At 46.7% G+C, this 27,472-nt stretch overlaps 1 protein-coding gene across 3 annotated transcripts; it reads right to left on the minus strand.

Annotated features, from left to right (window-relative positions):
- Nucleotides 1-9,702: 9,702 nt before the first annotated feature.
- LOC110579492 (prion protein) lies at nucleotides 9,703-26,247 on the minus strand. 3 transcript variants are annotated; one of them, XM_021689154.2, is made up of 3 exons: nucleotides 26,114-26,245; nucleotides 23,549-23,646; nucleotides 9,703-12,095 (listed from the first exon to the last, which is right to left on the minus strand). In XM_021689154.2, the coding sequence occupies exon 3, from the start codon at nucleotides 12,083-12,085 to the stop codon at nucleotides 11,312-11,314; it is 774 nt and encodes a 257-aa protein (XP_021544829.1). In that variant the 5' UTR covers nucleotides 12,086-12,095; nucleotides 23,549-23,646; nucleotides 26,114-26,245; the 3' UTR covers nucleotides 9,703-11,311. The 3 variants fall into 3 exon arrangements, with proteins under 3 accessions (XP_021544829.1, XP_021544831.1, XP_021544832.1); XM_021689156.2 differs by lacking the exon at nucleotides 23,549-23,646 and having other exon boundaries at nucleotides 26,114-26,247; XM_021689157.2 differs by lacking the exons at nucleotides 23,549-23,646; nucleotides 26,114-26,245 and adding an exon at nucleotides 12,708-12,796.
- Nucleotides 26,248-27,472: the final 1,225 nt, after the last annotated feature.

The following is a 27,472-nucleotide window of genomic DNA, read 5'->3' on the forward strand; positions in this document are numbered from 1 at the left end:
ATCCATAGCTTTGTCTTGAGGAAACTTTGGTATTTAACACTGAGTAAAGGGTTTGAGTTGATTTTGTCCGTGCATGATATCAGCAGGTCTTTTAGGATTACATATCACGGAGAAGCAAGCAGGTTTTAAACTCAAGCACTCTGTGGCTAAATATTGCTGTGCTCACTTTTTTTTTTAATTTTGAAAAGGTAGACTTTTAAAAAAATTTTTTTAATTTTTTTAATTTTTATTTATTTTTTTAAAGATTTTATTTATTTATTTGAGAGAGAGAATGAGAGACAGCACGAGAGGGAAGCAGGTCAGAGGGAGAAGCAGACCCCCCGCTGAGCAGGGAGCCCAATGTGGGACTCCATCCCGGGACTCCAGGATCATGACCTGAGCCGAAGGCAGTCGCTTAACCAACTGAGCCACCCAGGCGCCCCTAGACTTTTTTTTTTAAAGGTGCACTTTTAACAACTGCTTTTACCACCAGATTAAGTCACGCAGTTGTTAGAAATTTCTGAAAGAATATATATGTATATATATATATTTTAAAAAAGCTCCTTCTTACATGGATACTCTCTGGTACTTCATTAAGACACTACTGTTCAAAAGGTCTTGGCCACATAGCTCCCAAACAAAACACTCACCCCCAGGTTGTTTTCAGCCCACTGGTAATGAAGCCATATGCAGAACACAAGTCTCTGTGCTCAACCTGATAAAGGCCAAGAATATCATATTACATTTTTCAGCTTTCGTTGATTAAGGCTTTGATTTTGTGGCCAGAAAAGGCTTCAGGCCAAGTGTTTATAAGCGCGGTGGACCCAAGGCTATTGGTGCTTTCTGTACAGACTGTTTTCTGGAACACCTGTAAAAAAAACAAGTGGGCTGAAATGTTCTTATTAGATTAAATCTCAAATAAATGCCTAAACTGCCCCCTACCCTTTCACCAATTTTTGTGTGTGTGTGTGTGTGTGTGATAGTAAAGTTTATTGAGCGATAGTACAAAGCTCCCGAAGAGGGAGGGGACCCAAGAGGGTTGCCCAAACCAGTTCTTAGGCAGGTAATTTTATGCTTAAAAAAAACCAAACCCAAACAAAAACAGCTTCATTGAGATGTAATTCACATACCATATGATTCATTTCACCGTGTAAATTCAGTGATATTCAGCACAGAGTAGTTCATTAAGTACCACTATCTAATTCTAGAATATTTTCATTAAACCAGAGAGAAACCTCATACCCATCAGCTCTCCCTTCTCATTTCCCCAGCTCTCTCCAAACCCCGACAACCAATAATCTACTTTCTGTCTCTATAGATTTTCCTATTCCAGAATCATACAATAAAGAGACAGAAATAGAATCATCATCTTTCACTTGACATCATGTGTTCAAAGTTTGTCCATATGATAGCATGGATCAGAACTTCATGCAGCCTTTTCACATGGTGAATAACATTGTGTGGTCTACACCCTTTACCCTGTAGGATACAAATACTCTTCCATTTGATGTTGTGGTTTTACTAGGGCAGACTAGGAGGTGTGGGATAAAACAACGTTTCTGTTGTCCAGTTACTCTTCAGGCGACTAAGTCAAAAACAAGATGGCGGCTTTCACTTAGGTTTTTCCATAAGTTGCCTGGACAGAGCCAACAGCCCATCCTGGTTTATTCAAGGAGTTCATCTCCTGGAGGATTGCAGGGAATGTGGCAGCCCTAGCTGGTGGAAATCAGGTGTTTAGCAGAACCCCGGTGGACTTCCTCCATAGACGGCAGTGCAAAATCTTGCTCCTAAAATTCTCAAAGCTAAGAATGGTCTCTGACAGACTTTATGGGGGCAAATCTAGGCTAGACTGCACCTGTAATCATTCACTCATTCATTATTTTCTTCATTCTTCAAAGGTCCAGAGCTGTTTCTTGAGGAAACATTAGCCCTGCCTAATGGCCCTAACTGGAAGCAGGAACTCTCCTTCTGGGCCATTCCACAGCAGCCTCAATGTCTGTGTGACACTGTGGAGATAATAAACCCAACGTGTGTGTGTCAGTTGCCTCCTGGAAGGCAATGAAATGGGTCTGCAGATTGGCTGGGGAGAAAAGGCCTCCTCAGAGGATTGGAGTCAAAGGAGATTCAGAGACATGCAGGGGAATGGGGGAAATGTGACCTTGGCTAGAAAAGAGGAAATACAGTCTCCTTCCTCACTGGGTTCTCTGGTCTGTGAGTCAACGCAAGGCCACCTGGCACACAACTGGGAGGGCCTGGAATCTGTGGCGTTCTCTTGTGCTTTGGTGTTAGGGCCTTGGGAGGGTGAGCTTGGGCCATACAGAAACCTGAACGGACGCATTCCATGTGTGGGCAGCCATTGTGAGTAGGGCGAAGGGCATGCCTTGCGTTCCGAATTTGGCGGCATGAGGGGATAGGATCTTGCCAGCTCTCTGTAGCACCCACCGAATTGCAGCTAACACTCAGACTCAGTTAATTAACTCGTAATCAGCATAACCCGAAGCCAGGTGTGTTCGCATGTGTATTGGTGTGTGGGAGGAACATTACTGGGCTTAGAGTTTTAGATCTTCGTTAAGTAGGAGCCAAATAAACAAATTTAGGAGACTATGAAACTCTTCATTCTGTGCCAGCCCTGGGGGCGTAGTGGCTGGATTTCAGTGGCTGTCTCTGAAATGGAAGCATTTCTGCTTGCTCTGCAATGGGCACCCTGAGGTGGGCGCCTTGGCAATCCCGAGTAGCCCAGTCTGTTGAGGGCACACAGACGATGGTATTTCCATTAGGAGAAATGAGTGTGTGAGTGTGGGGCCCTCGCAAGACCCTCACAATCCTGGGAATGCCTTTGAGCTGTGTTGACGGTGACGTGGACACACTGCTATGTTTCTAGAAAGATGGCATTAGGGGCTGAATTGTGTCCCCACAAAATTTATATGTTGAAGTCCTAGGCCCTCAAACCTCAAAATGACTGTATTTGGAGGTAGGGCTTTTAAAGAGTTAATTTAAAGTGAAGTTAAAATGAGGCCGTTAGGGTGGGCTCTAATCTGCTGTGACTGGTGTCCTTGTGGAGAGATTAGGACACAGACACACAGAGGGAGGACCACACGAGGACACAGGGAGAAGGCGGCCGTGTATAAGCTGAGGAGAGAGACCTCAGGAGAAATCAACACCGCTGACACCTGGATCTCAGACTTCTGGCCTCCAGAATGTGAGGAAATTAATTTTTGTTTTTTTTTTTAAGCCACCCAGTCTGTGGTAGTTTGTTATGGCAGCTCTAACAAACTAATAGCGAATGGTATAACCAGCAAGAAAGGCGATGAGAATGGGGTCTGAGAAAAATTGGGTCATTTAAGGGTGCTAAGGGATGGAGGTACTGAAAACTGGTATCTTTGTCCAGTACAAAAATTAAGATAATGATCTTATTTTTATTTGTTTGTTGTTTGTTTTTAGAGAGGGAGGGAGGGAGGAAAGGGGCAGATTTTCTAGGACAATTAGGGAGAAAAAGGCTCCCAGCCCATCATCACGCAGGTGGCCTCTAGCTTGGGGGCTCCAGCAGGAGGGGACCCATGCTCTAGGGCTCTAGGGGACCATGGCTTAATTGGAGGGGGCCACCATCTGTGCACAACCTTTGGGCCTGGCTTCCCTGAAATAATGCAGGGTGGGGGGCACGTACGGGACAGTGAGCAATAGAGGGTCTATCCAGGGGAGGAGGCATTTTAGACCCAGCTTGCTTTTCGGATCACTGACCGTTTGTCCAGGTTCTGCCTGGGGTCAGCAAAGTTCCCGAAGCTGGAGCCTCATAGCAGACCAGGGGTCACCATTCACAGAGGCCATGAGCTGTGCACTGTGCCTCAGGCCTGGGACCTCTGAGCCAAACTCTTAAATATCGTCGCAAACCAAAGGCAAAGAGTTTCCACAATATACTCTGAGGAACATACCATTTGTGTAACCTTGGACAAGTGACAGAATGTCTCCAGGTATCAGGTTTCTAAAAGGGGGATCTTATGAAGGTCAGAATAAGGACTTGGATGCCAAGTGCCTCGCGTGGAGCCTGGCACGTGATACATCCTCCAAAGCTTACCGAAGTCTGAGAAAACACTACAGACAAGCTCCCTGAGGGCGCACCGCCCAGGCTGATGCCAAGAGAGGAATTAAAAATAATAGTTGCGGACCTTTTTCTTATTATAAAAGCAATATTTGGGAGCGCCTGGGTGGCTCAGTCGGTTAAGCATCTGCCTTTGGCTCAGGTCATGATCCTGGGGTCCTGGGATCGAGCCCCGGATGGGGGCTCCTTGCTCATCGGGGAGACTGCTTCTCCCTCTCCCTCTGCTGTTCTCTCTGTCAAATAAATACATAAAAACTTAAAAAAAAAAAAGCGTATTTGGTCACTGAAATTTTCTGGAAAATATAAAAACAATACGGAGAAAAACAAAAAATCCCCTGTCATCTACCACCCAGTGACAAGCACCTTAACATTAAGGACTATATATTTCTGGTATTTTTTTTGTTTATTTCTATATTTTATTTCTTTGTTTTATAAAAAATGGAGACACTGCCCTTAGTGGTTTATACTCCGATTTTCACTTAAAATTGTATTACACGCGCTCATGGAAGGCACAGTTCTTCCGAAACACGACAGCTGCGGGTCAGCATTCCACTGCACGGAAGCACCGCCATGTAAAAAAAAAATAATTAATTCTGGCTCACTATTATTTTTTAATCGAATTGATGGACCTTCATTGTTTCTAAGGGTCAGATCTTAGGAGCAAGTGTTGGCAAATTCCCTGGCAGAAGCAAAAAGACAGCTGTCATTTGACTGGTGGGGTCCTACACATTTGAGCACATGTTAACAGGACATCTCGGTGGCACCTGTCACTTTCTAGAGGCTCATCAGAAAGGGGCGTGGCAGCCTGGGTGTATTTGGACCACTCGTACGTGGGGATCTGGGAAGAAGATGAGGAGTAGCTGCTCAGGGGTGGGTAAGTTGGCTGGAAGCACCAGAATTAAAGTGTCCCCACTCTCCTTCTGGAGGTACCTCTGAACTGCACAGGACCGGTCCTGGCCTGAGAACTTTAAAACACCTGCATGGCTTGGGGACATTTGTAAAAACAAATGACTTCATTGCAAAATCCTTCACTGCTTTCCCCTAGAAGCCCCGGGGGCAGGACTGCCTCTCACATTCACAGGCCCTGGAGGAAGCAAGAGTCCACAAAGGAGAGCCATCAGCCCATAGCTGCTTTCTTCACTCCCAACCAGGACCCAGCCAGCACCTGTGCGGACCTCAGGTTCATGGGCGTGGGCCCCCGGGTCCATGTGTCCAAGTTCTTTCTGAGCTCCCTCCCCCAAACCTGGCTACCTCTCTGACACGGAGGTGTGCACACCTGTGATCCACCTGTGGAAGGTCGAGCAGATAAGAGGCGGAATGAGCCCTAGAGGTTGGCTTGGAGCCATTTGGCAGAGAGTTCCAATAACCTCAGTCCTTGGGACCTAGTCTAGGAGGTGAACGCTGAGTGAAGGCCTAGAAGAGGACCCTTTAACGTACAGGTGAGGGCAGGGGTCCCACAGCTCCAGTCTGAGGGCTACGACAAGCCAGTGTCTCAGGTGGCCTGGGGCGTGTGGGGGACAGTGACGCGCCCTCAGAGGCCTAACTCCCTGTCCTGTTTGGCAAGGCCTGAGTCTGGGGAAGCTCAGTTCTGGCTGAGATGAAGGCTCCCACTAGGGTGGAAAGCGACACAGACCCACATTTCCGTGCAAAGGCAGAGGACACTTCCTCGGTCTCAGCCCCAGAGGGGGAGCTGGGGACACAGAAGTTGACACCTGACGCTTCTCCAGAAGAGCCCTCTCTGGGAGTTCAACTCAGTTACTTTATGTCAATCATTTTTAAATTGGTTTTTCCTTTCTTTTTTTTTTTTTTTTAAGATTTATTTATTTATTTGAGAAAGAGGGAGCACAAGCAGGGAGGAGGGGCAGAGGGAGAGGGAGAAACAGACTCCATGCTGAGCAGGGAGCCTGATGCGGGGCTTGATCCCAGGACCCTGGGATCATGACCTGAGCCAAAGGCAGATGCTTAACCCATTGAGCTGTCCAGGCGCCCCTTTTCCTTCCTTTATTTTTTTTATTTTTTAATTTTTTAAAGGGTTTTCTTTTTTTATTGATTATTAATTTCAGATGTACAATATAATAATTCAATAATTCTTACATTGCTCAGTGAGCATTGTGATAAGTGTACTCTCAATCCCCTTTATCTATTTCACCCATCCCCCACCCACCTGCCCTCTGGCAACCATCAGTTTGTTCTCTGTATTTAAGAGTCTGTTTTGGGGCGCCTGGGTGGCTCAGTCGTTAAGCGTCTGCCTTCGGCTCAGGTCATGATCCCAGGATCCTGGGATCAAGCCCCGCATCGGGCTCCCCACTCAGCGGGAAGCCTGCTTCTCCCTCTCCCATTCCCCTCTGCTTGTGTTCCCTCTCTCGCTGTCAATCTCTCTGTCAAATAAATGAATAAAATCTTTTAAAAAAGTCTGTTTTTTTGTTTGTCTCTTCTTTGTTTGCTTTGTTTCTTAAATTCCGTGTGTGAGTGAAATCATATAGTATTTGTCTTTCTCTGTCTGACTTATTTCACTTAGGATTATACCTTCTAGATCCATCCGTTGTTGCAAATGGCAAGATTTCATTCTTTTTTATGGCTGAGTAATATTCCATTGTATATTATGTATGTCACATCTTCTTTATCCATCTACCTATTGATGGACACTTAGGTTATTTCTGTATCTTGGCTATTGTAAATAATGCTTCAGTAAACATAGGGGTGCATATATCTGTTCAAATTAGTGTTTTTGTTTTCTTTGGCTAAGTACCTAGTAGTGGAATTACTGGACCATATGGTAATTCTATTTTTAATTTTTTGAGAAATCTTTATACTGTTTTCCACAGGGGCTGCACCAAATTGCATTCCCACCAACAGTGTACAGGAGTTCCAATTTTTCCACATCCTCACCAACAGTTGTTATTTCTTGTCTTTTTGATTCTGCCCATTCTGAAAAGTGTTAAGGTGATAACGCATTGTGGTTTTGATTTGCATTTCCCTGATGATGAGTGATGTTGAGCATCTTTTCAACTGTCAGACATTTGTATGTCTTCTTTGGAAAAATGTCTATTCAGGTCTCAGCCCATTTTTAATCAGATTATTTGGGGTTTTTTGGTGTTCACTTGTATGTGTTCTCTATATGTTTTGGATATTAATCCCTTATTGGATATATCATTTGCAAATGTCTTCTCCCATTTAGTAGGCTGCCTTGTTGTTTTGTCTTGATGGTTTCCTTTGCTGTGCGAAAGCTTTTTATTTTGGTATAGTCCCTCCCAATAGTTTATTTTTGCTTTTGCTTCCCTTGCCTAAGGAGACACATCTAGAAAAATGTTTCTATGGTTGATGCCAAAGAAATTATTGTCTGTGTTTTCTTCAAGGAGTTTATGGTTTCAGGCCTCACATTTAGGTCTTTAATCCATTTTGAGTTTCTTTTTGTGTAAGGTGTAAGAAAGCGGTCCAGCTTCATTCTTTTGCATGTAGCTGTCCAGTTTTCCCAGCACCATTCAATCAATAGACTACCTTTCCCTCATTGTATGTTCTTGCCTCCTTTATTGTAGATTAATTGGCCATATAAACATGGTTTATTTCTGGGCTCTCTATTCTCTTGGCCTATATGTCTATTTTTGTGCCAGTAGAATACTGTTTTGATTACTAAGAGTTTTAGTAATATATTGACTCATATAATTCTTTTTTTTTTTTTTTTAGATTTTATTTATTTGACAGAGAGAGACACAGCGAGAGAGGGGACACAAGCAGGGGCAGAGGGAGAGGGAGAAGCAGGCTTCCCGTGGAGCAGGGAGCCCGATGCGGGACTCGATCCCAGAACCCTGGGATCATGACCTGAGCCGAAGGCAGACGCTTAACGACTGAGCCACCCAGGCGCCCCTGACTCATATAATTCTTACCACAGCATTATTACGTGGATACCTTTGTTATCCCATTTATCGATGAGCAAGCTATAGCACAGAGAGATTAATAATGTGCCTGAGATCACAGTACTAATAAGTGGCAGAACTGGGATTTGACTTCAGATAGCCTGAGAACCCGTGTGCTAAACTAGGATGTCATACTGCCTTTCACACTTGGTGACAGCACTTTTCTGAGCTTCCAGACAGGCAAGGCAAGACTCTTCGGTACTTTTCCCAAGTGATAAAATCTTGAGAAAATGATTGGATAGATTGCCATATGAGTAACATTATGTAACATAATAAAAACTATGATTAATTGCTGTTTTGCACAGATCCAAATGTGTTCTTCAAAGGGTGCCTGGGTGGCCCAGTAGTTAAGCGTCTGCCTTCAGCTCAGGTCATGATCCCAGGGTCCTGGGATTGAGCCCCACATCAGGCTCCCTGCTTGGCAGGAAGTCTGCTTCTCCCTCTCCCACTCCCCCTGCTTGTGTTCCCTCTCTCACTGTCTTGGTCTGTCAAATAAATAAATAAAATCTTTAAAAAAAAATGTGTTCTTCAAAATAGTATTTTTCACATCAACCCTCAATTAAAAGGGTTTATTTTTTTAAAGATTTATTTATTTTAGAGAGAGAGAGAGAGCACACAAGCAGGGGGAGGGTCCTTTCTTTTTTTAAAGAGAAAATTCTTTTAGCACAATTCACAGGAGTTGGAAATAACAGGAAAAAATGATGGGGCCTGATGGTATTATTCACTTTGGCCCTCTCAGTACCTATGCTTTGAATATTTGAAGTCTTCTCAGTGGGCTACTCTTGAGAAATTATGATGGTCAGATAATGAAGCTTATATTTAAATAATTAGAAAAAATGGCCCCAAGTGAAAATCATTCTAGAAATTTTTATGTTAAGGATTAAGTTTGAGGTTCACTTACAGATGAGGAATGCTTTGGAGACTTGGTGGCTGTTGTTTGTTCTAGGAGTTTGGTGAATGATGGGGATTCAACACGTTGACTTCCATCTTCCCATTTTCAGTACAAAGTTGATGCTCTGATCGCTGCAGGATATTGGCATTTCCTGAGGTATTAACAAATAATTGTGATTCCAACCACTGTCGCTTCTGTGATTACTTCCTGCTGTTGGTAAATTTCAGGTGCCAAAGAAAACCCGCCAAGGAAAATCAAGAGCGCCCCTAAGGCTGGAGCCTGACGCGCTCTCGAAGAAGGCAGGAAACAGGCGAAGCAGGAGTTGAAGGACTGTGACAAATGAAGGGCCTTTTAGACCTAAGGTGTTGAATTTCAGTCCAAAGGGAGTGACTATCACTGGGGCTCCCAGGGTCTGGGAGCATTTATAACCTGAGATTGGGGGTGGGGCAGGGGGGCAATCAAGTTGGTACTTGAGCGCTTGGTAGGTTGCAATTTAGTCAAGAAAATCCTCTATTTCAAAGTCTAGGGCAGAAAAAAAGCTTCCAGGGCACAAGGACTGTCTTCCTTTGCTGCAGTCAAGTGCCTCTGCCATTTACCCAGTTTCTAGCACATTTATTTGTGGAAAAAATGAAAAGGCAGCAGGGAGGAGCTGGCGTGTGACTGGGAGTATGCTGAAGGCAGGACTGGGAGCAGGTGCACAGGACACGGGCCGCCGCAGGAGCTCGGGGACCTCGAGTGGCGCCTTGCTCGCATCACCCCCACCCTGGCCTTGCCAACACAGGGCGCAGCGGTGAATGTCACTGTAAACACCACGGGACACACTCACTTAGCTTCTGTTTAATTCTAGTCAAGATTTCGAACATGTATACATTTTTTTTATACAAGTACATGCAAAGTTACAAATATAGAAAATATAAAGTACATGCATATTTCGAAGACCACGATGGATCTATCATACAAAACTATTCAGTGCACATGTAAGCCTGAGGACCACGCAAAAGGGTTTTCTACATATTAAGTATTTAGTACCTTACAAAACCTGTTGTGCATTAGATATATCCGATGTTAACTCCTTTAACCAGAATTTCTAAGTCTGTCATACACAATATATATATATATAATAACTCTTTTTTTTTTTTTTTTTTTTTACATCAAATACCCACACGGTGCAAGCCAGGAACATTGCAGAATGCTAATTTATCTGCTAGGTGACAATATTGAACAATCCAGACAATAATTTCACCTTACTTAAATAACAGTTAACAGAATTCCTTTTTTCCACCCTGAATGGATATTTCTGTCATGTCCGACCTAAGATACTTTTTTGGATGGCCTTCCATTCTTTGATTCAAAAACCGATTATAGAAACTAGGACTTGACATAATTCTGGTTTTTGACAATTATGAGACAGCAATGAAGAAATGCAATCATTTTTCTTTGTCTACTAATCATTTTCTCCATTACGCAATCCTCTAGGATGTTGGTTATTTTAACAGCTGCACCTTCCTGTGTCAAAATCATTCTGGTTTACAGATAAATGAACAAAGATTTGCTCTCAGTGCCCGGAAGGCAGTTCAATTTTTTACTGCCTTAATTATCTAGAGTTTGGATTATGAAAGAAAGGAATGGCACATGTAGGTGCTTTACATGTCCCAAATGGGAGCTTGCCTCGAAGGGCACCACTCCCAAGTGTGGGATTTTTTTTAGCGTTTTCGCACTGTTGGTTATGTTCATTCCCTGTGAAAACATCCTCTGCCGAGGTCTAGTGTCGCATGACTATTTACGCTTGATGTTCTGGCTGCTGTGTGGCCCACACCGCAGAATGCAAACCATCGTCCCAGTTCTCTGCTCTCTGGTGGGCTGACCCGGGGTCCAAGAGCGAAGGATTTCTAGTTTCGCTTTTTGAATGAGTATCATGTGGCCTCCTTTAAAATTTGGCAGAAATGCTCTTTGCACAGGAAAATGCGATCAGGTTCTTTTAGAACGGATGAGAAAAATTTCCCCAAGTTGCTATGAAATCACGGTTAAGATGGGGCATTAGTGTACTGAGCTCTAGCTGGGGAAGGAGCCAGAGGTTTTCAGGCAAAGGTATTTGAAGACTGTTTTGAGAATTGTTTTGGCCTCAACCTGCTGCACTAGACAAAAAATAAAATAAAATAAAATAAAAATAAGCCCTAGGTCAACTGCTGTTATTCCCAGCCCAGCGCTAGCATGGGCCCCTGAAAGATTCAATCACACGGGGGCTCTAATAAATAGCATCCTGGGTCTGCTCCACATTTCCCAGGGCTATCAGGGCCAAGGGTATTAGCCTATGGGTGATAAAGAGAGAAGCAGGAATGAGACACCACCACTAAAGGGCTGTAGGTAGACACCCCCTCCCCCAACCTGTAAAAGATGAAGACGTTGGAGAGGACGGGATGCTCATTCTCCTCATCCCACTATCAGGAGAATGAGCAGCGAGATGAGGAGGATCACAGGCGGCGGGGAGAAGAGGATGGCACTCGCCCCTCTTTGGTAGTAAGCCTCGGACTCTCTCTGGTACTGGCTGACGCACATCTGCTCCACTACACGCTCCATGATCTTCATGTCGGTCTCCGTGAAGTTCTCCCCCTTGGTGGTGGTGGTCACTGTGTGCTGCTTGACCGTGATGTTGACGCAGTCGTGCACGAAGTTGTTCTGGCTGCTGTACTGATCCACCGGCTTGTAGTACACTTGGTTGGGGTAGCGGTACATGTTCTCACGATAGTAACGGTCCTCATAGTCGTTGCCGAAATGAATGAGGGGCCTGCTCATGGCACTCCCCAGCATGTAGCCACCCAGGCCCCCCACTACCGCCCCGGCTGCCGCGGCTCCTGCCATGTGCTTCATGTTGGTTTTGGGCTTACTGGGCTTGCCCCACTGACTGTGGCTGCCACCACCTTGACCCCAGCCGCCACCACCGTGCGGCTGTCCCCAGCCGCCACCGTGGGGCTGACCCCAGCCGCCACCGTGGGGCTGTCCCCAGCCGCCACCGTGGGGCTGACCCCAGCCGCCTCCGCCCTGGGGTGGGTAGCGGTTGCCTCCAGGACTGCCCTGCCCTGGGTATCGGCTTCCCCCGGTGTTCCAGCCTCCTCCAGGCTTCGGCCGCTTCTTGCAGAGGCCCACGTCACTCCATGTGGCCACAAAGAGAACCAGGATCCAGCCGCCGATGTGGCTTTTCACCATGATGACTTAGCTGCAAAACGAGAAGGGTGTCAGTGTCCTATGTTTGCTGCATAATGAATGAACGCACAGCAAGGGCATCTGCACGTCGGTCACAAAGGCTCCCCACTCCTACTTCTCCTTTGCAGCACTTACGACAGAAGTAATTTCAAATAAAGCATTAACACAACTCTTTTTCCTTCTCTAAGGACAAATTTGACCTTAATTATCATTTCTGGCTCTATTTCCTGGAAACCTGATAGAGATGGAATGTCAACAACGTTGCTTATGGTAAAAATAACTTGATTGATAAACTGCATCCGGGCTGGGTGAAACTAGAAACATCTGGTGGGCCTGCCATAGCTTTGAGCATCTTTAGGGCAGTGATTATTGTAACCGGGTATGTCCTTGGGGGGACCCTGGCTCCTGTGGGGTCTGGGGCCTCTACACCAAAGGGAACCCTTTATTCACCAATATGGGTCTCATTCCCTTGTCCCCGAGCAGCCACTTGTGGGGGCTGGGAGTGGAGACAAGTCCCTGGCTGCTGTGTGGACTGCTATGAGGATCCTGTTGTAGCCCCTTCTGGAACCTTCTGAGAACTTGGGGTGGCCCCTATGGAAGTCTTGGAAGTTGGGAAGCCCCCCACCTGAGCTTTGCAGGAATTAACTTTGAAAATCACTGGCTTGTGTCTTCTTTCGTCTGTGGGAACGGGCACTAGCAGGGAGGGCGTCTTGTCTGTTGCTCTCTCCTCAGGGGCCAGGGCGCTGCCTGGCAGACACACAACAGTGACTTGTTCGGTGAAGGAATTAATGCCCTCTGAACAGATAAATGCCTGCAAGAATTTCCTCAAAGTACTTCTCAATACGGTATTTTTTGGAAACAGGAAACACGCAGGATTTTGAAAGCCCTCTTGTAAATTCATCATCTATAAAAAGAGCCGCTCGAAGCAGGATAAAAATGCCTGGGTTTGGGGCGCCTGGGTGGCTCAGTCGTTAAGTGTCTGCCTTCGGCTCAGGTCATGATCCCAGGGTCCTGGGATCGAGCCCCGCATCGGGCTCCCTGCTCATGGGAAGCCTGCTTCTCCCTCTCCCACTCCCCCTGCTTGTGTTCCCTCTCTCGCTGCGTCTCTCTCTGTCAAATAAATAAATAAAATCTTTGAAAAAAAAAAATGCCTGGGTTCACAAGTCACTGAATGAGTTTTAGTTCAGCACTTAACGGCTTATGAGGGACTTATTTTCTCCTAACATTTGGTACCAAAGAAACACGTCTTACAGAAAAGGGCTGGCACAGTTCAGGAATCCACAACCAAACTAAGTTGCCCTGGATAATAATTTATGACCCTTTGCAGAATGTACACTTGTAAAATGAAAAAAAATCTTTCAGATGAAAGATGCTCAGTTCTAAGGGCAGAGATCAAAGACACACAGACATTCAGAGGGAGGAGAATAATGAAATAAGTAAATGATTCACCTTCCATTTATGCTTCTATCCTTATTGAAAAATCTTGGTGGCCACAGGTAAATAAAAATATATTTGAAAGTTACGAAAGCAGGTTCAACTGCTCAGCTCATGCCAATCAATCAGGCTTTCTGGAGGCTCTTCCGGGTCGGGTTGGAGGGGCAGGGTCCTGAGATGTGCCACCTGGCCTTATCCTCGCCTCTTGAGCCCCTGGTACTGGTCTCCTGCGGGCCTCTCCCTGCTGTACTCCCCAGTGCTCACGGGCTCTAGCTCTCAGCCTCCTTGCTGCCCACGCCTTCACTCACACACCGTAGGGAACCGGACTAGGGGAGCGCCACCCCAGTCAACAGCTCCCAATCTAATGGGGTTTCATTAGATTGGGAGCTCAATGTCAACAACTACTTCATTCACCCCAATCAGCCAAACCCAGCCAATACCCTGGAATTATTTTTTTTTTTAAGATTTTATTTATGTATTTATTTAAAGTAAACTCCATGCCCAATGTGGGGCTCCAACTTACAACCCCGAGATCAAGAGTCGCATGCTCCACCGACTGAGCCAGCCAGGCACCCACCCCACTGACCCCCACTCCAGAGTTACTCTTGAATTTCCTCTTTTTCACAGCACACAGTGAATCTCCCAGCAAATGTTATCGGCTCTACCTTGAAAATAAATCCTAGGGTGCCTGGGTGGCTCAGTCGGTTAAGCGACTGCCTTCGGCTCAGGTCATGATCCTGGAGTCCCGGGATCGAGTCCCGCATCGGGCTCCCTGCTCAGTGGGGAGTCTGCTTCTCCCTCTGACCCTCCCCCCTCTCATGTGCTCTCTCTCTCAAATAAATAAAATCTTAAAAAAAAGAAAATAAATCCTAAATCCCGAAACTACTCACATTTCCCAACATTACTTACTATCCTGGGTGAAGCGTCTGTTGCTTCTCATGGGGGTCTTTCAACAGCCTCCAACCAGCCTCCCTGCTTTTCCCCCGCCCCCACTGCGTGTTCTCTACTCAGCAGCCCAGAGGCTCAGACAACCTTTTTTTTATGTAGGTCACACCATGCCTCTTCCCTTCCCCCACCAAGCGGCCCACGCGTTCAAGCTCAGGGTAAGACCCCAAGTCCTGACCGTGCCGCACGTGACTGCCTCCAGCTGCCCGCCTCTCTCTGGCCTCCTGCTCCTCACACTTGATAAGCACTTTCTCATCTCAGGGCCTTTGCACTTGCTGCTCCTGGGGCCTGGAAGGCTCCCCCTCCGGTTACTAGGTTACTCGTATGGCTCCAGTCTGCTCTGATGCCACCCCCGTGGGGCTGCCCGAGCCGCTCTACCGAAGTCAGCAGCCCGCATCCTATCCCCTTCTCCTGCTTTTCTCCAGAGTGGGGATGCCTACCCGACATCTACGATTTACTGTTTGCTTACTGTTCGCCTTCTCCGTGGGAGTGCGGGCTCCCCCAGGGTGGGAGTTTCGCTTTGTTCACAGCAGTGGCCCTAGTGCCTAAATGGAGTGCCTGGCTCACAGCCCGACGCGATAAATGTGGAATGAATGGATGAGTGTGGAAACATCCGTAATAAAAGCATCATAACCAAACTAAAAATTAACCTGTTACAAAAGTGAACCATATGTATGAATTTTCAAAACCCTCTTCCCTGCACTGGCCCGCTGTCCAACATGCACAGTCCAGTTATAGGAACGCTGAGTTCATGTGCCATCCGCCACCAGTGAGGATTGCTGACACGGTCGGGGCAGGAGGGAGACGCTGTTGCAAGGGGAGGAACGTGGAGGTTGGCTTTGAACATGCCTGGTCCGAGGCTGTAAGAGTCACAGCTCTGTAAGCTGTGGAGACATGTGGGCAGATGATCAGACCACCTAGGAAGGGAGGCACAGAGAGGGCCTCGTTCCTCGGGAAGCCGGGTGCACGAGGTGGAAGGGGCCACAGGGCATTCGGAGTGGAGACAGGCAGTGAGAGAGAACACTGGCGGGGGGGGGGGGGGGGGGGGGGAAGGACCACAGGGGGCTTCGCAGGAGAGGAGCCTGCATGTGTGGTGGAGAGGCAGACGGGGCCAGGCAGTAAAGGGCCTCACCAGCAAGGGATGCAGACATCCCGTCTTCCCTGGGACAGTTTATACCTGCTGTGCCTGGTGCTAATATTAATAGTGCCCTTTTCATTCTCAAGAGTGTCCCCGTGGGTTACTATATGTAGCCTAATGATAGGACATGTTAAGTCGTCTGGACTTGATCCTGAAAGTACTAGGGAGCCAGTGAAGAGCTCTGGGTTCTCTTTGAGAAAGAACGTTGTGGAGGATGGACTGGGGCCTGTGTGTGCATGCGCGCATGCGTGCGAGTGCAGGGAAACTAGTCTCAAGACTCCTGCAGGGACTGAGCTAGAGATGGTGGCCTTGTCAGGGAAGGACGGTCATGGATGGTCTGATTGGAAGGTAGCTTCTGGAGGGCTCGGTGTTTGATGTGGAGGGTGAGAGACTGGAAGAGTCAGGGTTTCGGAACTGGGCAGCTGCATGGACGGACACAGAACAGTGGAGGAGGCCTGGAGGGAGACAAAGGAAGGGCTCGGCTCTCACTCCTCCCTCTCAAGCTATGTATGTGAGACGAGAGAGACCAGGAGGCAAGAGGGCCTCCGAGCCGTGGGCACGCGTTGCTGTTCGGGACTCCATTAAGGCTGAGTATTGGATAAAGTTGGCTAACGACAGCATACGTGAGGACAAGATCATTTTAGAATCACTTGAGAACAACAAAAGCAACACTGAGTTACGAAAAGTATTCAACATAGCAATTACATTTTGAAGTAGAGACGCATTTCTAAACATAAGAGGGACTCAAAATTTACAGGAGACCTTGGAGAATCTCTTCCTGCTTGTGAGGAAATGAAGAATATCTGGTGTCGGTGAATGTAAACCTGTCACTCTGCGAATTGGGCTACCAAGATTCACAGACGTCAAAGACATACCTAGGATTGCAGTGCTGGCGAGTGAAATTGCTGGGGATGGAGACGGGGTTTCTGAATTCCTGGAAGATACTCCCTGTCAGTGGTCGGCTCGTGGCCCGATCCTTTGGTACATTTCGAGACATGAAGGGCAGAGCCACCAGGCCAAACCGTGTGGGTCATCACCCCTTCGGGTCAACGTGGCCTCGGCCACTCGGTACGGCCACTACCAGAGGCACCAGGAGCTGCAGCAGCTTCCAGATCGCTCCAGGGCCCGGGACCCGGACCCCGGTGGTGCCTCCAGCTCTAAGTCTGACTCTACAGTGACGAGCACGTGGAATTTGACCCCCAGAGGGGGCGTGATTTCTGCAGGACTCTCTCCTCGTTGAAGAAGAAGGATCCCCGCATTTATCAGAAAGATGCCACCTTCTGTCAGAGAACAGCACCATCCTCGGAGAGCGAGGAAGCGCAGGCGGCCAAAGGGAAGCAGAAGAAGATGCAGCCTCCGTCCCTGAAGGGCTGTGGAAGGAAGGTTATCTTGGAGAAAGAAGGCAAACTCAGACGTGGAGCCCTCCAATCAGAGATTCCAGCAGATCCCGTCGAAAAGTTACGCAGAAGCACAGAAACAGCTCAAGGAAAGCTTCCGGGCATCGGGGGAGGGTGGCGGGCGGCGAGGGCGAGGACAGTGCCGGGCAGGTGGCTCTCGGGTTGCTGCGGAAGCACGCTACCGCCGGTGGGGGAGAAGCCCCGGGGGGATGCCGACTCGCTGGAGTGGCTGGAGGGGCGGAAGGACATTCACAGCCCTGACACCCCGAGAGAACTGGCCCACCTGTAGGAGTACTGGGACAACCCAGAGCTGGAGGAGGGGAGTGCTGCTCCCTGAAGAGAACCTGCTCGCACGGGTCAGAGCCGGGGCCTCTGCAGGACCAGGGACTGTAGAGCTGGAAGGCCCAGAACTCTTGGAAAAAGAGGCAGATCTTCAAGTCCCTTTGCCCAGAGGAGATGGATCACGGAAGCCACCGGGAAGCCACAGAGAGACAAAGCCAGCCCACAGGGCGTGCTGCGGGCGCCTGACGGGCCGGCAGGAAGCAGCCCCAGCACAGGAAGGGGCGGGCCCTGTGTCACCCACCCAGAAGCCAGTCCCCCCCAGAGGCGGAGGAGGGGCAAGGAGGCATATCTCCTGGGCCCCAAGGTGACACCTGACAGACGTGAGTTTAGTCACCAGAGATTGCAGGCCTTTGGCCTCAGCCCCAATCGGCCGCACTTCTGCCAGTTGGGCAGGCAACAGAGGAAGCAACAGGGTCCCAAGAGCGGGCCCTGAGCTCCAGGGAGTAGGCAGGGGCCCTGGGCTTCCTCCCCTCTAGTCGAGCCCCTGGACGCATCTCCCTCCTGCACTACGTAGACACTGTGTCTATTGTGGGCAGAGAAGTCCTCCTATCTCACAGATGTGGACGCTGAGGCCTATCTAAAAAGCTTCCCCAGCATCTTACCTTGAGACACACCTTGGCCCCCATCCCCTCAAATGCTGGGCCCAGCCAAAGCCACAGTCAAGTTAAATGGCTTTATTAGCCCCCAGGGGCCACTGTTCCCCCCTACCACCTCCAGACCTTGGCCGGGTAGGGGCTTTGGGACCAGTGAGGGGCACAGGTGGCCCAGTGAAAACTATAGTACTTGAGTCAGGCCCTGGGTGGGTGTCCGGGAGCCCTCCCTCCCTGGCCTGTGAGGAGGGCCCATCTGGCAGGAAACAGGGAGACAGGCTCTGGCCCTGTCCAAATGGCCCCAGTTCAGAGGTTTCAGGGACCAATCTCAGCTGTGCTTGTCAAGGGGGTGAGAAGGGGAAGACCCATCACCTCCAGATTTCAGGCTCCCACACCCAGCATGACATAAATAAAAAAACAAATAGTGAAAAACAAAACAAACAAACAAAGAACACATTAAGTATTTGACAGAGGTCAATACCTATTTAACACTAAAAAAAAAAAAAATACTCTTAGCACACTAGGAATAGGAGGAGACTCCCCTAACTTGATAAAGGTTATATAACAAAACCAGCAAACAGACTTGGTGGATAACCTCTGAATGCATGTCCTTTAAGATCAGAAATAAGACAAGGATGTCCATCGTCACAGGACTGGAGGTCCTGTCCGATGTCATAGGCAGAGACAAAGAAATAACCGGGGCAAGAACTGCAAGGAAAGAGCTAGCCGTCATTATTTGCAATTAAAGTGATCATACACAGAAAACCCAGCAGATTGGTCAGAGATGACAAGAGACCCAGTACTAGAGTTCAGCAAGGCTGTGGGATATGAGACTGGCCTAAAAAAATCAACAGCATTTCTCTACACCAGCAATAATCAACTTAGAAAAAAAACGTAAGAAAGAAGATAATCCTGGGTGGCTCAGTCGGTTAAGCGTCTGCCTTTGGGTCAGATCATGATCCCAGGTTCCTGGGATCGAGCCCCGCATTGGGCTCCCTGCTCAGTGGGGAGTCTGCTTCTCCCTCTCCCTCTGCTGCTCCCCCTGCTTGTTCTCTCTCTCTCTCTAAAATAAATAATAAAATCTTTAAAAAAAAAACAGAAAGAAGATAATCACAATAGCAAACCAAACTGTAAAATATCTAGGACTTGACTTAACTGAGAAAAAAATAAGACTTGAACAAAAATAACTCCAGTAAAGACCACTGAAGATTATCTGTAAAAACGGAAAGGTACTCCATGGCTTTGACTGGGATGACTTAGTATTAGAAAGATGTCTGTTAATTACCTCCCCCCCCAATGAACCTGTCATTTCAATAAAATGCCAATCCAAAGTCCACCTGGGCTTTTTGAGGAGTTCAATAAACTTACAAGGTGAAAGGAATGTCCATGAATAGCAAACTCAACTTTAAAAAGGAACAGAAAAGAGAAGGGAATCTACTGGATCAGACCTTAAATCCTACTACAAAGCCAGAGCAATAAAGACCACACAGTCGAAGTCTAGGAACAGAACAACCAGCCAAGGAGAGCAGAAGGGCACATTCAGAGATAAGCCCTTGTATATATACTTTAGTAGGGACTTGATATACAATAAAGCAGCCACCACAAATCAATGGGGAGAGGAAGGCTGTTGAGCAGGTGCTTCCGGGAAACCGAAGAAACATAAAACTGGATCCCCTACACCACGTGCAAGAGTGCACTCTAGGTGGAATACAGACCTAACTGAGAAAGGGAAAAGCACATTGTTAGAAGAACAAACTACAGGTGAACGCCTGTGTGACCTGGAGGAGGAGTGGCCGGAGGGCTTTTAAAACAAAGAGCACAAACCAAGAGGCAAGTAAGAATTTTATGACATGAAAGTTAAGGATTCTTGTTTAATGCTGTGAAGGACACTATGGACAAAGTTAAGAGGAGTACATAATGGTAAAAATATCTGTAGTATTTACGGCCAACAGAGGATTCATTTCTAGAACCTACAAGGAATTCTTAAAAGCAGTAAGAAATAGTAATAAGACAAAAACAGACAAAAGGGCCAAAAGATACAAAAACTGATAATTTATAGAAGAGGAAAAGCCAAAAGGGCTTGAAAAGATATTCAAAATCATTAAGAATCAGATAAAATGGGGCCAAAAAAAAAAAAATGACATATCACTTACACTTATCAGTCTAGTCAAAAAGAAAAAAATAACCAAACCAAAACCACAAGAGAGGTGAATGATGCCAAGAAGGCAGGGTGTGGAAATAAAGGAACCCACCTGACTATCAAAGGAGTGTGGGTGGTGTAACTGAACAGAAAGAATGAAAATAAATTAAATGATTATTCAACTCAAAAAAGGAAGAAAACAGAAAGAGAAAATTTCAAAATAAAGCATTGTAGTTATAAAGAAATAAAAGAGATGAAAGTAGAACTTAAAACCCAGGAAAATGAGGAATTGCTAAATAAAATCAACTGACTTGAAAATGCAATTCGCACACAAACGCACCCCACTACATAGCTCCACATGGGGAATGGGAAAGGCCACATAACCTTAGAAAGAGGCGGCTTTAAAAGGGTGACCTCCTTCCAAATGCAAATGTGTTTTAGGAATTAAAAATCCGTGTGGGATGGGTTGCTTTTAAAATATAAATTATAAATATTGACTTTAGAATTAATGCAGTCAACAAGTATTTATGGAACAACTAATATGTGCCAGTTTTTAAATACATGGAAAACGTGAACTGACCAAGAAGTATAAAAGAAATGGTGGAAAAAGTGGTCTTAAATTACATATTACTATGTAGTATTATGGAACATATTGATTCATTCAACAAATATTTAAGTGTCCTCTAAGGTTCTAGCATTGTGTCTAGTAGTGGCTGGAGACACAGATGGTGAGTAAGATATTTAGCTTGGGGGGTGATGCCATCTCCTGAAATGAGGGAGACGGGTAGAGGGCCCCGCTTGGAGAGAAAACCGGGGGCTGTGGTTTGGACGCGTTAACTTGGCTATACCTAGGAGACATTCAAGTAGGAGTATCAATTTAGGCAATTGTTTTAAGAGTCGGGAACTCAGCAGAGATAAATGTCAGGGCATCTTCCCCTGAGAAGCGGTGTCTATAGCCAAGGGGACAAGGGGACAAGGGCTGAGATTGAAACCCCAGCATTTCAAGTGCAGGGCTCGTGCCCTTAGTCACCTGGCCTCCACCAGAATGGATGCCAAAATCCAAAAGAAAATACCGCCAAACTGATTTTAACAGTTTAGTGAAAGAAGAATACACTGTGACCAATAAGGATTATTTTAGGAATGCGAGGATGGCTCAAAATCAGGATATCTATGAATAGGTTAAGATGACAGAACAAGGGCGCCTGGGTGGCTCAGTTGGTTAAGCGACTGCCTTCGGCTCAGGTCATGATCCTGGAGTCCCTGGATCGAGTCCCACATCGGGCTCCCTGCTCGGCAGGGAGTCTGCTTCTCCCTCTGACCCTCCCCCCTCTCATGTGCTCTCTGTCTCTCTCATTCTCTCTGTCTCAAATAAATAAATAAAATCTAAAAAAAAAAAAAAAAAAAAAAAGATGACAGAACAATAAGATTCTCTGCAGATACTGAAAAGTTTTCAATTAAAATCAACCTCCACTTTGATTTCTTAAGTTTAAGCTGTTAAAGTTTCTATAGAACTAGCAGGCAGTCCCCTTCCATCAAGAATTGCCACCACAAACACATGGCCTATATCCTATCTTAATGGAAAAAGGAAAGGCGTCCCATTCGTGTAATGAACAAGTCAAAAATGCAAGTAGTGGCTGTGATTTTTAGATTGTTATGGAAGTTCCAGCCAACTACAATCTTCTATTTGGAAAATAGGCCCAAAATGTCTTAGAATAAATAAGTGAGCTCATTAGGTGCAGTTTTTGAAATCAATATGTAAAAAACCAGCAAGTCCCCAAATTAATCGTAATTAGTGAGAAGATTTAGCATGGATGAAACATTCCATCCATAATGTTCCATATTGCCGTTCCATCTATAATGGCAATAAAAAATTTTTACAGTATCTAGGATTTAACCTAAAAATAAATAGGACTTTTATGAGGAAAGCTAAAGAATTTTACTGAGAGACGTAAAGGAAGACAAGAAAACAACAACAACAACACCACCACCCAGCCATATAGTATGTTTTTGGTTGGGAAAACCAATATTGAGAGATGCCAATTTATCTTCAAATAATCCATCAAGTCGACACGCTTTCAATCAGAATTCAAAGGGGATTTTAAAGAACATGATGAAATGATACTCAAAATTAAGAAGTCAGAAAAAAATCATTGAACAGGAAGAAAACCTAGGGCCAGGTTGGCCTGCCAGCTATCAGGATACATTGGAAAGCTATACGAGGCATTATTAGGATCACGTGGCACATGAACAATGGCAGAGCAATGGAACTTGACAGAAGGTACCAGAAAGATCCACAGATTATTACCTTGTTCATCCTATTCCTATTTATTCATGGGGATACGACAGAGCTGGTAGGAACTAGCTTAATGGTCTCGTGCCAAGGGCCGAACTTCTAATACTTAGACCATGTTATAACTTGAAATTTAATTGGTTAAATTGGGAAGTGGCACCAGCTTTTCCCACCGCCCAGAGCCCCCAGGAAAATTCCCTGTCTTTCCAGGGTTAGGTAGAACCTTGTCATATTTTAATCTTTTTGAGGATACTGCCCCTTCAAGAATCTGATGCAAGCTATACAACATTTTGCAAAACATTTTGGGATGTGGGGTTGCACTGGTACCCTGAGGCCCAGGCCTGGATTGAACAGGGCAAGGACCCCCAACCTGGTCTATCATCAGAATGACTTGAAGAACTTTTTAAAAAGCAATGTTGCTGGAGCCTCTCCTGGGCCAACAGCAATGGGATCTGGGGATCCATAAAAGCTTCCCAGGGGACTGCACTCCTAACCAGGCTTCAGAACTAGGTCCTCAGGAACACAACACTTAACCACATTTATAATGCTTCTCATGAAGAGCATACTTCCCTTGAAGTGATCACACGATAGTTTAGCAGTAATAAGTAGAACATAGCTGAAGAAAAAGGATTAACAAATTGCAGGGAAAAAAAAAATGCTCCCGACTATAAGCGCTGCCAAGCATGGTGTTCACTCTAGGATTATTTTAAATGCAGCACCATCCCTGGGTTAGATGACGGTGCAATGTGAATGCTTAATACAAAGCCGTTCACAGCTGATACAATTGCCTTGGGAGAAGAAATAAGATCCCAAAGGCAGAAGAGAACAGGTAAGATAAAACTACAGCTTCAAAAACCTTTCACCTCATAAAACCTTCCATCAGCTGGTGGACAGTCACCTTTGGCGTTAATTTGGTACAGAAACGTTATGTGATTATTGTTTTATTATATTATTTTTTAAATGGCTGCTTCCTTATGTAATTCAGCCTGATTGTAGAGAAAGCTGTGACCCTTTTTCTGCAAAATCAAGCTGATTTTGCAAGGATGATGCAATGGTAGGAATTACATATATGGACCCAAGTGGCCTCCCGAGCAGGGGCCTGTGATCACAGCCTTTCCAGAGCCTTATTTTCTGTGACAGTTGGAGACTTTTCAACCATCAGAAGACCAGAGATTCCACAGGGTACATACATCTGTCGTGGTTCAGCTGAGCTGGAGTTGTGTCTCTGAGAAGACAAAATGCCTCGGCGTGGTGGAAATGGCTCAGTTTTCGAATATACTCAGGAATCCTTAAAACCAACCACAAAAAAGAAAAAAACTAGAATTGATAAGTAAATCTAAGAACTGATTCCTTAAAAGAAAAACCTAATATATAAATTACTAAGTCACTAATAAATCTATTCAAGAAAAAAATGAGACAATATTTGGGGCGCCTGGGTGGCTCAGTTGGTTAAAGCGACTGCCTTCGGCTCAGGTCATGATCCTGGAGTCCCGGGATCGAGTCCCGCATCGGGCTCCCTGCTCGGCGGGGAGTCTGCTTCTCCCTCTGACCCTCCCAACCCTCCCCCCTCTCATGTGCTCTCTCTCTCAGTCTCTCTCTCTCAAATAAATAAATAAAATCTTAAAAAAAAAAGAGAGACAATATTTGAAAAAAAAATGAGGTCATATAAAAAAAAACAGCAAACAGGACACAGAGAAAACTGTGGGTCCGTATCATCTAAAAAATTGAGATATGTGACCTATTTAAAAAATTGCATTATTTAGTAAAAGCAATGTAAACAAAAAAGAACATGAAAATCACCTCTCACTTCTGTTAAAATGTCCATTTTTTGGTGCTTTTCCAAAATTCAGATTTTCCACACATGCACTCACTCTTGAGGAAACAGTTTAGAAAACTGTACTTTGTCAGTTTCCCCCATATATCAGAGGCTCCAAAATCATGACTTTTGATGGTTACATAATGCTCCTACCAGTTACTGTGCCATGATTTTCTGAGCTACTGCCCTGCTGTTGTACAATCAGGTTGTTTCCCAGTTGGTTCTAATTTTAGATCATTCTGCACCAATGTGTGCCCACATATGGCTTTTTTGTTTGCTTGTTTCTTCCATTGCAGGTAAATCCCCAGGGGTAGGGTTTTCCGGGTCACCACTTTGAACTTCTTAATGCATTGCCAGATTGTTTTACAAAAAGTGTGTAGTAATTCACAATATCCCTAGTGGGGTGTGAACAGGAAAAGAATAAAGGTATACACACCAAGGGTCAGTTTTACCTAGAGTTAATCTTGGCAACAAACTCGGAAGTAGGTTTCACTTCCTCTACTTTATGAGTGGACATGAGCAGGATTAGGAAATTAGGTGACCTGTCCGGATGTCACAGAATCAGTAGCAGAGCCATCTTTCTAACCCCAATACCCCGCCACATCCTCAGATAACTGAACATGCAAGTTTCATGGCAACTGCCTTATAGGGGTTGCTGTTACTACTACTTTGATCGTTTTTGTTCATTTAGTAGATGTGAAACGACAATACAGACTTGCTTTCATTTGCATTTTATTTTGCAAATGGTTCATCATTTCACCATGTACCTATTATAATCTTAACATTGTCCTTTTACAAGTATGAAAAATTTGTGTCAGATACAAATAAGATACAAATCACATCCTAGCTCTCTGCTTTCTTTCCCTTTCCAGCTAGTTCTTTTGCATTTTAAGAGCTCCTCGGTGGTTGTGTAGGTGAAATTGTTCATTTTCACCGGTGATTTTCCTCTTCCTTCTTAATAACGTCTGAGAGAGTTGTTCATTTTTCCATAGATCTGACCTTTTTTATTCAATTTTCTGTTCCTATTTTTTTCTGGTAATTTGATTTGTAAAAATCTTTAATCCTGTTCCACCTGGAGTTTTTCGCAAGGAAAAGGGAAACATCTCAAATGCTCGGCATGTGGGGAACTGCTTATTAAACCGTGATGCTCTATGTGAAAGAAAAATACGCAGCCACGAAGATAATCATGATCAGGGGCAGGGGACATCTGTCCCCGGAGGCCGGGCACTCCCGGGCCCGAGAGGGAGAACGCGGCCACCGCGAGGCCCCACCCGGCCGAGGCCCCGCCCACGCCCGCCTGCTCGGGGGCAGCTCCGCGGAGGGCTAGACCACTGCGGCCGCCTCTCGGGAGGAGTCCGTCGGGGGAGCTGGCCCCCAGACATCCCGGACTCCTCTCCCGCCGAGGCCTTGGCCCTGGGCGGGCGCCCGCTCCCCCACCCCCACTCCGCGCACCCTCGGGGCGTCCCCGGCCTCTGCCCGCCGGCTGGGAGGGCGGCCAACTGGCGGGCGGCTGGGAGCCCCGCGACCCCCCGGCTCGTCTCCCCGAAGCCAGGCGCGTTCGCCCCGGGCGATCGCCCCCACTTCCCCGGACCTTCGGCCCCTCGGGCCGCGGACCCGCGTGGGGGAGGATCAGACCTCGCGGCACACCGCCACCCCTCCCCAGGGGCCCGGCCAACCGCCCCCAATCCCAACCCGAAAAACAAAACCAAGTGGCGTCACCCGAAAAGCAAAACCAAGCGGCGTCACCCGAAAACCAACGCGCACCCTGGGGCAGGCCGGACGCGCCACGCGCCCGCAGGGAAGCCCCCTCCCCTCCTCACTGCCAAGGTCGGCCCCCGGCTCGCGTTGTCGGGCTTCGCGGCGCCCCGCCGCCCCCCAGGGCTCCGGACCCCCGCCCGCGCCCTGCGCTGCGAAATGAAAAGGCCACCGGGCTGTTTACCTGCCTTCTCCCGAGAGGAGAAGCTCGCAGTGCTGGAGCTGTCAGCGACTGGCGCGGAGGCTGGCGACAAGCACCGCCCAGGAGGAGGGCCGGGGGCGGGGAAGGGAGGCGGCGGCGCTCGCGGGCCGAGGTCGGCGCGCGGACCAATGACCACGCGCTCTCGCGCGCTCCCGTGCTCCCGCGGGCGGGCGGTGGGGGGTTACGGGAAAAGGTGCAGACCTGCCAAGCACCCCCGGACGTCTGAGTCGCCAGTGAAAACGGGTTGGGATTCGCTTAAACTCGCACCGGCTGATACCGCCTCCCGGTGTCATCACTCTCTGACGTTGCTCATTGACTGTAAAAATCATCTTTAAAAAGAAATTCGGCCGAAGCCTCAACTCCCCCGTTACGTAATGGAGAACGGGAGACGTTAGGGAATGAGAAGGCAATTTTTGGAACTCTGGTAGCCAGACATTTCTAAAGAGGAAAAGATTTTTGCTACCTTGGATTGAGCCCAGTATTAATGAATTTTCACACAAATTCTTAAAATGGGAGGCCTAGGAAGGACATTGGCCACCACCCTTTCTTTCATTGACTCAGTTTCTGCTCCTTATTTTATGCAGGAGAGATGATTTAGAGTAGACCTCCCAAATGAGGAAAATGTACTCCATTTAACAAGTCCACTCACATTACCTGAGGTACCTTGTCTAAAACAGAATGGTGTGTTTTGGCTCATTATTCCTGCTAAGAAATGAGGTAGAGGTTTGTTTCACGTAAAGGGTGGCCAGGGATGAAGTGATAGAAGGATGGGAATTAGGGTTTGGGGAATCGTCTAAATTATTACCCAAATTGGATCACTTTTAAAGTGAAAGGGGCACTGGTATGAATTAAGTGGGCATAAACCAAGACTGTCCTGGGAAAAATGGGACATCTAGTCCCCTTGTTATGGGCAAGAGGCTCCGCTAAGCTTGTAAGAAGAGAGGTTTAAAAATATCCAGACACCCATTGGAAATGGGATTTGGATTACATACCTATATCCCAGGGTGGATCACTCAAGGGGGAGGGGACCAGTGGGCAGGAAGGGGAGAAGCCAGAGAATAGCGATGTGAAACTGATGCAGGGTGATGTTTATGCGAATGTGGGTGGGCACTTGAAAGGTCAGCTGGTCAGGGGAAATGATAGGTCTGGAAAACATGGATGGCTATCCCATGGGGTGATTCAGTAACAGACCAAATGGATTTGGACCAGTTAGAAAGGAACGTTAGGCAGCAATACTGTGGCTGTTTTCTATACGTTCAGTCTTGCACAATGATTAGGTTGACAGTACTTTTAGAGCCTTAAGTTCTTTCCTTGGAGATGGCTTGCTGCCAGGTGAACTGG

This window comes from Neomonachus schauinslandi, chromosome 10, assembly GCF_002201575.2.
Source record: "Neomonachus schauinslandi chromosome 10, ASM220157v2, whole genome shotgun sequence".
Taxonomy (NCBI): Eukaryota; Metazoa; Chordata; class Mammalia; order Carnivora; family Phocidae; genus Neomonachus; species Neomonachus schauinslandi.

Coding starts and splice junctions, on each gene's coding strand:
- LOC110579492 (XM_021689156.2), bottom strand. CDS start 12,085: ATGGTGAAAAGCCACATCGGCGGCTGGATCCTGGTTCTCTTTGTGGCC.